Raw genomic sequence first — 12,598 nt, 5'->3', positions numbered from 1 at the left:
TACAAACGCCTGCGTTTGTCCGGCCGCCCCCCCCTACCCACCCACAAAACGGGGCGAGATGACAATCAACATCGACAGATGCCCCGTCTTGTTGCGAGCCCCGCAGCAACTGAACTTCAGTCGCTCTGCGGGGCTTGCGCATGCGCACACCGGACGCGGCGGGTGCGCAGGGCTATAACATCGAGTCACTTGCGAGCGGCTCTGAATCGGGCCCTATGTACTAAGCCTTGGAGAGAAATAAAGTGGATGGAGATAAAGTACCAACCAATCAGCTCCTAACTGTCATTTTTCAAACAGCCTGTAACATGACAGTTAGGAGCTGATTAGTTAGTACTTTATCTTGTCCACTTTCTCTCTCTCCAAGGTTTAGTACATAGACCCCTCAGTTGGCTTTATATTGGAAATGTATTAGTGCTTATTGCAACGATGTAGGATGTCGTATCGCTGAAAATTCTTAAGATAGTCTCACCGGAGACTTCACACCCGAGGCGCTTTAAGAGAGGAGAGGTCCTGTACTGCGCTGACAGAGAGGAGGGGGTCTGCACTGAGTCTGCACAGATTCTGGCTTGGTGCCATAATCTAATGCGCATGTCCGGGTCTCCGGGAAAATGGTACCTGGGCCTTATTCCCGGGGACATCTCTACTACACATGCGCAAGTCACAGGGAAATGGTCACCGCCATTTTCCCTGTGATTTTTGCTGCTCTGAGCGCTGGCCCGGCATTGCAGAGCAGCACTCTGGAGACTGCAAAGATGTAAGTATAACTACTATATATATATGAGTGAAGGGTGTGCGGTTATGGGCACCCCTGGACCAAGGGGTCCATGTGCACTGCACACCCAGCACCCATTATAGATTCGCCCTTGCTTCACACCTATACGATCCTCGTCCCGATCACCCGATATTGGATGATTGGGCCGTGGATTGTATAAGTGTGTATGCAGGAACGTTGCAGGAACGTTTGACGATAAACGGCTTATAACACTCCCAGTGGCGTAACTAGGTATTTAAGGGCCCCATTGCAAAAGTATGTAAGGGCCCCTATGTACCACGCAATGGTGAAAAATTTATATTACACATGTAATTTTTACTAGGAAGATGGGGCCACTTCAGCCCCCATACACCTATGGTAGTTACGCCCATGAATATTGGCCCAACCTCCCGATTCCATAGAAGCCCGTATACACTGAGCTATTTCTAGCACAGTGTGTACGGGGCTCGCAGGGGGCTTACAGGGGGTCAAGCTGTGGACACAGTACTTGGCTGATCAGGAACATTTAACCTGATCAGCCGAGTGATTGCAAAGGTACACACCCAGCTTTACTCTTCAGTGACCTCTGTCCTGCATGTATAGCATCAGCTTAGTGCGATATGGAATGGCACACGGCAGGTGTGCTGCGTCTGCATGAGGTCTCACTCAGAACTAAGCTTTGCTTTTTGTCTTTCAGTAATTGCCTCCTAACGATTTTCCGCCATAGCTGGATATAGAGGCGGTATTATCAACAGCACCTGAAGGCCTAGCTGTACAAATCTGATTTCTCCATGGTCTACCTTTTCATACCTTTTGGGAAAGAAGCAGTAATGATAATCCCTTTTTTTGGTGAAAATGCAGGAAAAAGGAGTTAATAAAGCTTCATACATTTACCCCTCTGTACTTCACCTGAGTCCGGTTTTCGAATGTCTAATACCACAGTAATCTGCAGAACCGGCAAAAGTCCAGAACTTGCCTATCCAAATAATATCACTGGGCAAGTAATTCATGAGATGAGCAGCTGCATAGAACTTGCAGTGAAACCATTCACTGCTGCTACAGTATGTTAAGTAGCTTATTTTACACCAAAACAAGAAAATTAACTAATTTTTCACTGGATGCAGCAACTATACGAGCCTTAAATAAACAACGCAGCTGTGTATAAGCAAGCACTCAACCACAGATTCCCAGTAACAGAAGTGCCTAACAGATGCTATTGTATATAGGCAAGATGTTAAAAAGTTAAGTGCCGTCAGGGAAAAGTGTAAATGTTGTAGCTTCACTTATTAATAATGTGTATCCTGGCTGTATCTATTAACTAGCCACAAGAGAGAAATACAGCTAACTATAGTTCTAGAAAGCTATGCTTTAGTATGGTTATAGAATAAATAAGCACTCTCTAATATTTTTAAATGTGAAAGCTGATCCAAAAATCAGCTGTCTCCACGATCCCCTTCATTGCTGCTTCTGTAGCAGTGAAATGTTGCACTGTCGAGTTTGACTAGTGCGCCTGCCTGACCTGGGGTTCACATACTGTAGGCGCAAAATGCACCGGTGTCCAGCAGAAGGTGCCAAACAGGGGCAGATAGATCCGATAGGAACCTGCAACTCCTTCCCATAGGGAATCAGTTCCATGTGAAGATGGCGAAGGTTCCCTCGGTCAAGCTCCAAAAATGTTGTATTTTTGAAGTTAGATGAATTTTGGTCCCCATACTGTTGTATGGGGACAGCAGGCCAGATGGGGTGTGAAAGGTAAGCAGTACAAATTTAGTGATGATGAATATACCCCTATATATGAAAATGTCAGGTATGTGGTTGAAGGTTGCCCCTGAAATCATGTTATGTACAATGCTGTATCCTATGGAGATGTAGTCACCATTCTGGCGGTCGGGATGCCAGCACTCAGAATCCCGGCGATGTTAATCCCGACAGCAGTTGGAATCCCTGCTCCAGAATCCCGGCTGCCGGCATCTCGACGGTAAGTACTAGAGTTAGGGGGAGGCTTAGGTATACGATTAGGCACTAGGGGGAGGGTTAGTGTTAGGCTGTAGGGTAGTGGGTTAGCATTAAGTGGAGGGTTAGGTTTAGGCTACATACCTTCAGGCGTCGGAATTCTGACTGTCGGGATACCGCTGTCGGTATTCTGATCGCCGACATCCCCACCGCCGGGATACCGTACCCAGCCCATCCTATCAGTTGGGATTTATTTGATGTGCAGTCTAGGTTATAGTGACACAACTTTGTTTAAATAAAGAGCTCAATCATTAGAATGCAGTAACATGAAGCTCACGTTCTTGAATCCTCTATAGAGAATCTGTAGCTCTTTTTTTGTGAACTTCGTTTGAGTTTCAAGCAGCTCAAGAGCCTCGGGGCGATGCCGCACTGTGGCCACTTCCAATTCATCTTCAACATTGTCTGCAGAAAAATGTAGAATACAAGTTAAAACAGGAACAATCAATGCAAATACAATTCCAGTCTGAGAACTCAGAGACATAATGTTACAAAGAACTGAGCAGGATTAACTCCCACATGGTTTGACGCTGCAGACGTCCTTGCTTACAGCCATCTAACAATGGGGGTGCCTTCATTTCTCCTGTGTTACATTGTTATTGCTATTAATACATTTAATAACGTTGCTATTCTCTTTACATTTTATTAATGTATGCTGCGTACTACACATGGAATATTCCTTATTCCTGGAGGATGCTTTGTAAGAGACAAGCTTGTATACAATAGACCGTGCAAGGCAAATACATCTCTATGTTCAATTATAGCACCTTTGTCTTTACCACATCTCTTATATTGCTACCAGGGGCTACTGTTCCAGAAAAGCTTCTCTGAATATGAGCAGCCCCAAAGTACTTCTGAAAACTCTGCGCAGCTCCACTGAGTGAAAGATTAGTGTGAATGTAAATATCTATCTATCTATCTATTTATCTATCTATCTATCTATCTATCTATCTATCTATCTATCTAATATTTATCTCATATCTATCTATCTATCTATCTATCTATCTATCTATCTATCTATCTAATATTTATCTCATAAATATCTATCTATCTATCTCTCTATCTAATCTAATATTTATCTTCTATCTATCTATCTAATATTTATCTCATATCTATCTATTTATCTATATATTATTTATCTCATATCTATCTATCTATCTATCTATCTCATAGCCAGTGGCATCACAAGGGGGGTGCGGGCCGCACCGGGTATCACCCTCCAAGGGGGGTGACACCTAAAGCCACACACTCCTGCCTGCACCCCTCCGCCATACTCCTGCCTGCACGGCGGATTACCAATGGGGCGGGGCGGCAGCCCACGGGGCCACTAATCGCCATGCTGCTGTAGACAGGAATTTTCTTTACCTGCTACAGCAGATTGCAAGTGTTCTTACGAGGCCCCGCCCCCTAGTTGCAGGCTCCACCCACTAGTTGCAGGCTCCGCCGCCTGCTGCTATAAGTGGCAACAGGTTCAAAGGACCCGGTGCAGAGAAGCCAGCGGCCCAGCGCAGAGCAGCCAGCAGAGCAGAGAAGCCAGGTGGGGCAGCCCGGCGCAGCGCGACATCACGCCGCTGGAACAGAGTGTGAGCTGACTACCCTGGAAAAAGGACTGCATAGCAGGACAGGCAGCTGTCACAGGTAAGTGTGGGCTGGGCTAGAGAAATTTGTGCAGGCAGTGGAAGTATGCTGGTGAAGGGGGGAGATGGAGCTGAGGGAATTTGGGCTGAGACACACTGGGGTGACACACAGGGGCTCCCCATTGCTGTGATAAAAAAAATCCAGAATCCCACCCAGGCACATTTTGCACTGTACTAGTTAGCCAAATAATAAAACTTTTGTTATTTTGCTAATACTGTGACTCATAGAGCAAATAGCCCTTCTTTCTATTTACATTTGTGTGATGCTAGCGATACACCTGTAACAGCAGCAATAGTACATATATTACCAATGATTGTAGTGGTAAAGTACCAAGCTACACCCCCATTCCCTTCAAACCTACCCAAAACACGATACCTCCATCTTGACTTCCACCTCCCCCCCACCCACAGAGACACACACACACACACACACACACCACCCACACACACACACACACACACACACCACCCACACACACACACACACACACCTACTATATGGCTTCTCAGCTCTTCCTCTTCTCTCAGATTTTCTTCTTCTTACTATCTCCTCCACTGTCCCTGATTCCACTCCCCTAGGGTTTCTGCACTGTCGGCTGGCAAGCTCCACCAGAGACACACTCCCTGCGCCCCTGCATGCATATATACGTACTGGGTGGGGACAGGGGGCCCCCAAAAAATGAGTGTGCCAGGTCCCAGGATTTCTGTTGCTGGCCCTGTCCCCATCTGTGCCTCTGCCCCCTACCTATCTATGCCCCTCTCCCTTTTTCCTCTGTGCGCTGCCTATCCACATTGTGCCTCTGCACCCTACCTATCAATGTGTGCCTCTGCACCCTACCTATCAATGTGTGCCTCTGCACCCTACCTATCAATGTGTGCCTCTGCACCCTACCTATCAATGTTTGCCTCTGCACCCTACCTATCAATGTGTGCCTCTGCACCCTACCTATCAATGTGTGCCTCTGCACCCTACCTATCAATGTGTGCCTCTGCACCCTACCTATCAATGTGTGCCTCTGCCCCCTACCTATCAATGTGTGCCTCTGCACCCTACCTATCAATATGTGCCTCTGCACCCTACCTATCAATGTGTGCCTCTGCAGCCTCACCCATTGGCTGCTGGATGGCGATCAAAAGAGGCACGACTGGACAGAGGATCAAGTTCATTCAACACCACAAAAATGAACCTAAGGATGCCAAGTAAGCACAATTATCAGTTATTAAGGGCCCATATATATTATTAATGCTGATGTGGTCTCTTCACTCCTTGCACATCGTAGGGATGGACTCCATTCAGATCACCTGTCTCTGCGGGTGCTATTTCATACATCCCGGAGCTATCATTGCATACTTCAATGCAATCATGGGCACTAATATTGCGCCTAGATCTCATTGAGTATGCTATTATTGATAAATTGGCCCTCAAGCCTTTATGGATTTTTCTCCAGTTTAAAAAAATGCTTTTTTCCTTTTAATCATTATACTTTTCAAAATATTTTTTTTTAAATAGTTTATCTACTCTTTTTAACTTTTTGTGTGTGTGTTAGCGTATATACTGTGTGCATAATATATATATATATATATATATATATATATATATAAAATGTATGTGTGTATCCTGGTCCCTATATTTTTTTTTTGTGGAGGGGGGGGTGTCATCATGCATTACAGCACCGGGTGACACCAACCCTAGTGACACCTCTGCTCATAGCTATCTATCTGGCGCATATCTATCTATCTATATGTCTATTAATCTCATATCTATCTATCCATCTCATATGTATCTCATATCTATCTATCTTTCTATCTATCTCATATCTATCTCTCTATCGAATATCTATATTTCGATTTATCTATCTCATATCTATCTAATATTTATCTCATATCTATCTATCTATCTATCTATCTATCTATCTATCTATCTATCTATCTATCTATCTATCTATCATCTAATATTTATCTCATATCTATCTATCTATCTATCTATCATCTAATATTTATCTCATATCTATCTGTCTATCTAGTATCTATCGATCTATCTATCTATCTGGCTCATATCTATCTATCTCATAGATATATATGAGATAGATAGATGGATAGATAGATAGCTAGCTATGAGATAGATAGATATGAGCCAGATAAATAGCTATGAGATAGATAGATAGATATATAGATATGAGCTAAATATTAGATAGATAGATAGATAGATAGATAGATAGATAGATATGAGCTAAATATTAGATAGATATGAGATAGATATTATATAGATAGATAGAGAGATATATATTAGATAAATATTAGATAGATAGATAGATAGATAGATATGAGCTAAATATTAGATAGATAGATAGATAGATAGATACAGAGCCGGATTTAGACCTCATGGGGCCCTAGGCAAGATCCTGGTTCTGGGCCCCACCTCCCTCAAACAGTTCATAGCACAATACTTTTTTTCCCAATTCATGCCACTGTACAGCACCCTGAAGAAAAAGTCTGCCGCAGCCTTGAAAAGTCGGCTATGTATAATACACGTTTTTTGCTAGCTTTCGCTAAGCTTTTCTGAGTTGACCCCTCTGATTGCCCCCTCTATAGCTCTCACTGCCAGTGCATTCCATAGCACACCGACTCACTGCCCTCTCACAGCAATCACTCACTCAGCACACTGACCTCCATCTCTGCTCACTTATTGCCCCCCTATAGCACATCGAGCCCCCACTGCACACTGACCCAGTTACTGCCCACTTCACAGCACCACATACTACCCCCTTCACTGCCTGTCTCACAGCACAGAACCCCTCTCAGCACAGACCCCTTTCCCATCTGAGCACCCCTCTACTCACAGCACAGACCACTCTCCCCTCTCAGCACAAACCCTCCTCCTTCACAGCACAGTGCCCCCCTCCCCTCAAAGCACCTCTCTCCTCACAGCACAGATCCACCCTCTCACCATAGATTCCCCCCTCTGCCCGCTCAGCACAGTTCCGGCATCTGCCCTCTCAGCTCAGACCCCCCCTCTACCCTCACAGCACAGAACCCCTTCTGCCCTCAAAGCACAGGGCCCCCACAGCACAGACCCACCAGCTGTCTTCATAGCACAGACCCCACCTCACCCTCTGCACTCACAACATATTTCTCCCTTCCCCCCTTCCAACTTACCTGCGGGACCGTTTGTATTTTTGCAGCGGGCCTGCATGGCTCCTCAAGCAGCTCACCCTCTGCCTCCCAGTCAGTAAGTGTAATTGTGAGGTGACGTAATGATGTCACCAGGGCCGGATTAAGCCTTCTGCGAGCCCGGGGCCCTGAAGACTGCGGGACCCTCTCCCTTTTGACAGCACCACTTCCCCTGGCTGTGCCAGCTGTGTGTCATCCTACTCCCCACACACCTCCACCAGGCAGCAACACAGGTCCTACACACATACTATATAATATAAATAATATATACACACATATACATGCATATGTATATTACAATTTTGACTATTTCCACCTCCCAACAACTCATCACTCCCACCCTTATTATATATTTAAGGATTCCCCTCCTTATATATTTAATGAACCACCCCTAATACATAATATATATAATGACCCAGCCCCCTCATTATATATTTAATGAAAACCCCCAGCCATTGTACATTTAATGAAACCCCCTCACCCATTATATATAATGAACCCCCCTCACCCCAGCCACTATATAATGAACCCCCCTCACCCCCCCAGCCAATATATATATATATATATATAAAATATGAACCGCCCTCAGCCCTAGCCATTATATATTTGATGATTCCTCAATCTCATATCCTGACAGTTATTGTCACTTACCTAAATCCTCCCAGAGTCCGAGCTGTCTGGCTGCACCAGAGTTTTCAGCATCCTGCTCCAGTCCTCTTCTTGGGGCATAAGACACTTATCCCAAATTCGTCACCGCCGGAGGAGACTGAAAGGCCAGGTGCTAGAGACATCACACTGGCCGGAGAGGGAATGATTCTGCTAGTCTCCAGCCTTCACCGCCGGCAGCAGCGCGGGGCGGCGGAGGCTGGGCATGAGCATATCTTTCCCAGACAGCAGTGCCAGAGTCGGGGGGCCCGAAAGTATGAGCCTCCTGCGCCCGCCCTTAATGCGGCCCTGGACCTCACGCCGCAACTCAGCAGGGCCAAGCCTCCTAAAAGCGCAGGGAGAGGGGTGGGGCTGGGGGCCAAGTGAGAGAGTCACTGGCGCTGCCTTTACACATCCTGCTAATGAAAGAGTCGGGCCAGCCCAGGCTTGCAACTCCGCTTCCTCCCTCGTGCTGTTGCTGCAGTACCATACTGCTTCCGCTCCTTCTCTCCCCGGCTGTTGCGCTCTCCAGTGCCGGATTTCAGGGGGGCCTGGCTGCGGGCCCCTTGGGACCCGCCGGGCCCTAGGCGACCGCTTAGGTTGCCTAGCGGTAAATCCGCCCCTGGGGCCAGCCCAGGCTTGCAACTCCGCTTCCTCCCTCGTGCTGTTGCTGCAGTACCATACTGCTTCCGCTCCTTCTCTCCCCGGCTGTTGCGCTCTCTAGTGCCGGATTTCAGGGGGGCCTGGCTGCGGGCCCCTTGGGACCCGCCGGGCCCTGGGCGACCGCTTAGGTTGCCTAGCGGTAAATCCGCCCCTGGATAGATATGAGCTAAATATTAGATAGATAGATAGATAGATAGATATGAGATAGATATTAGATAGATAGATAGATATGAGATAGATAGCGAGATATATATTAGATAAATATTAGATTGATAGATATTAGATAGATAGATAGATATGAGCTAAATATTAGATAGATAGATAGATAGATAGATAGATAGATATGAGCTAAATATTAGATAGATAGATAGATATGAGATAGATATTATATAGATAGATAGAGAGATATATATTAGATAAATATTAGATAGATATTAGATAGATAGATAGATAGATAGATAGATAGATAGATATGAGCTACATATTAGATAGATAGATATGAGCTAAATATTAGATAGATAGATAGATAGATAGATAGATATGAGATAGATATTAGATAGATAGATAGATAGATATGAGATAGATAGAGAGATATATATTAGATAAATATTAGATTGATAGATATTAGATAGATAGATAGATATGAGCTAAATATTAGATAGATAGATAGATATGAGCTAAATATTAGATAGATAGATAGATAGATATGAGATAGATATTATATAGATAGATAGAGAGATATATATTAGATAAATATTAGATAGATAGATAGATAGATATGAGCTAAATATTAGATAGATAGATATGAGCTAAATATTAGATAGATAGATAAATAGATAGATATGAGATAGATAGATAGATAGATATGAGATAGATAGAGAGATATATATTAGATAAATATTAGATTGATAGATATTAGATAGATAGATAGATAGATAGATAGATAATGTGGCATTATCCCCTCGCTAGAAAGAGCTCAGTGCTGGTTATGGAAAATGCAGGGGACCTCTACTCTTTTTGACCCCTGTATTTCCAAAACCAGGACCGGCTCGCTGAGCCCAGTGCTGGTTGTGCTAAATACAGGGGACCCCTATATCTTTTGTCCCCTGTATTTTGACAACCAAAACTGGCTCAGAAAAGCATGGTGTTGGTTGTGCTAAATACAGGGGACCCTACATCATTTGTCCCCTGTATTTTCACAACCAGGACTGGCAGTGAAAAGCCCGGGGCTGGTTGTGCTTTAGGGGGACACACCCACCGCCCAGTGATGCTGGGGACAGCACTGGGCTATCAGACTAGGCCTGGGGGGCCCTGGAGAGGGGGATCCCTTTATTGGGGGGTCCCCAGCTCCCCAGGGATCCCCGGCCTGGACTGACTAGTGGTCAGGGGTAATGCTTTAGCTGGGGTAAAAGGGTTTCCCTGACTGTGGCATTACTCCACGGCTAGACAGAGCTTGGTGCTGGTTATGGATAATACAGGGGACCCCTACGCTTTTTGCCCCCTGTATTTTCACAACCAGGACCGGTATTGAACAGCCCAGGGCTGGTTGTGCTTTGGGAAGGGGGGCACGTCATTTTTATTTATTTTTGTTATTTTACACATATCAATTTTTAACACAGATGCATGGATGGATCTCACTGATATGTCCATGCATCTGTGTCTTATTGATTTTATTTTCTCAGATGCATGTCCAGCACCAGTGAGCCTCCCTGTCACCCGCTGATGCCCCTGTGCAGTGCCCCACTGCTCCGCATCCCTGCTGCTGCCGCTGACCCGCACACCTGCAGCCCACCCCCGCAGCCATCTCTCCCACTGCCACCCCCAAAACACCTCCTGTGTGTTATCCCCTCCTCCATCTGAGCTAGTGTACCATTTTGTTGCCCTTCTCCCCTGCAGGTGGCCCGTTTGCTCTTCCAAACCCAGATGGTTAATAAATTATAAAAAAGAAATGAAATTCCATAGACAAAAAACCTTATGGTTTCACATGTCCCATTAAGACTTCTTAGACATGATCTGAAAGTTCACAAAACTTACTGTATTTCTGCCACTCAAACTAAAAAAAGCAATGAAATTCTGATAATTAAGGCTGATGCCTTAATGGACGTGTTCCTTGCACAATACAGATATGGTATGCCATCACACCCTGTGGTTAACTGCAGATTGCTGTCATTCACAAAATGCTGGAACTGCTAATTCACAGAATTGTACTCATGCCGAGCGTCTTTTCATGCCTCTTTTTCGCTGCAAATGCGTCTTATGTGCAGCAGCTGAGTTGCACGAGAGCCCACAGCTCTCATGGGCTCTGTGTAATGCGACTCATAATGCACGGAGGAGAGATGAGGAAGGACATATCTGTACATGGGAGGGAGTTACAACCACCGAGACTGTTAAAGAGAGGGGATAATGGAATTAGGCAAGTGAAAGGAGTGAGGGAGGTAAAGTAGGGGTTAGAGGAATGGAAGGGAGAAGTACAGTCAGGTAAAGCAGGACTGGCAAGGTAATGAAGACGGAAAAGAGAGGAGGGGAATGAGGTTACTGAGGGAGTGGTGAAGGGAATGAGAGGGGGTAACAAGGATGCTTATGAGGCAGGTAACCGGGGGATGGGAAGCTAAAATTTTAGGTTAGTAAAAAGGGAGGAGTAAAGGAAGTTATGCAGGTAGAGATCGAAGACAAAGAGCCCCCCGTTGGTCTTTTTTGTCGCTTTTTAGGATTGAGTTGGGCTTGTATTTCACTTCAAAGTTGGCAGCCCTGATATCCATCCATTATTTATCTACACTGATTACACGAACACCTTGAATACATGAAATATTTCAAGGGAGATAATCACAAGCAAGATGGGATTATTTTCTAATAGTTAAGTTTGATATTACATATTTCCAAGTACTGTCCAGTGTACAGAAATAGAAAAATAGCTGCCCTCTTTCACATCTTTATAGTCAAGATCAGTATAGCCAAATTACCATTCTACAGCAAAACAATATCCTTTCAATGTAAGTAATAATAATGAAAATAATAATATCCTGAAGTATAATAGAAATCTGCTGAAAGTTTGGAATTGAAGGAAGGCGTTTATCATCAAGCCAAATTTACATGAAAGATCAATCTGGAAAGCTTAGAACTATCAACCAAACCCAAGGACAAATCAAGAATTCAAGCCGCTCTGCTGCTTATTTGAGTGTTATGATCATGGATGCAGCAATGTTATAAACCAAGCCCTTGTCCTGCATTGTTTTGTACTGTAAGTCACTGTTTTCTTGTTTTGTCCATTTGTAAGGTGCTGGGGAACCCTTGTGGTCCCATGAAAATAAAGGATAATAATAATAAAGTAGGTGCGACCCTCTCCAGTTATACCAGGGATATGACATTTGTGCCTATCACATGAAGTCCTGTGGTCTTATTCATCCTTTTCCTATTCCAGATAGACATCCTCCCTCTAAGTGATTCAATAACGACCACAGGCAAAAACGTACAATTTACTTCTAGATACAAGTATCTCTGTGCACTTATCTACAAATTATACGTTCTATGTGTATTCCATGTCATCTGCAGGGGAATGGACAGATGCAGCAACCATAAACTTTCTATCGTCAAATGATAGATATGCCCATAAACTTAAACTATACTTAACTAAAAATAATTACACAAGGCCAAATTATGCCGTTCAAAATAAATGGTCAGCTTTATTTTGTTACAATGATAAGTATGGTGGCAGAAGAAAGAA

The 12,598-nt window shown here is 44.5% G+C and overlaps 1 protein-coding gene across 1 annotated transcript in view; it reads right to left on the bottom strand.

The window, feature by feature from the left end:
- KCNIP4 (potassium voltage-gated channel interacting protein 4) overlaps window positions 1-12,598 on the bottom strand; it is a 376,534-nt gene that overhangs the window by 121,891 nt on the left and 242,045 nt on the right. The window contains exon 2 of the mRNA XM_088450597.1: window positions 3,042-3,166. Within this exon, the coding sequence (XP_088306723.1) occupies window positions 3,042-3,166 (125 nt within the window). The remainder of the gene's footprint in view (window positions 1-3,041; window positions 3,167-12,598) is intronic.

Source organism: Taudactylus pleione, unplaced genomic scaffold (genome assembly GCF_031769625.1).
Source record: "Taudactylus pleione unplaced genomic scaffold, aTauple2 ptg000520l, whole genome shotgun sequence".
Taxonomy (NCBI): Eukaryota; Metazoa; Chordata; class Amphibia; order Anura; family Myobatrachidae; genus Taudactylus; species Taudactylus pleione.
The sequence above is the reverse complement of the archived record's forward strand: the minus strand, read 5'-3'. Positions and strand labels throughout refer to the sequence as shown.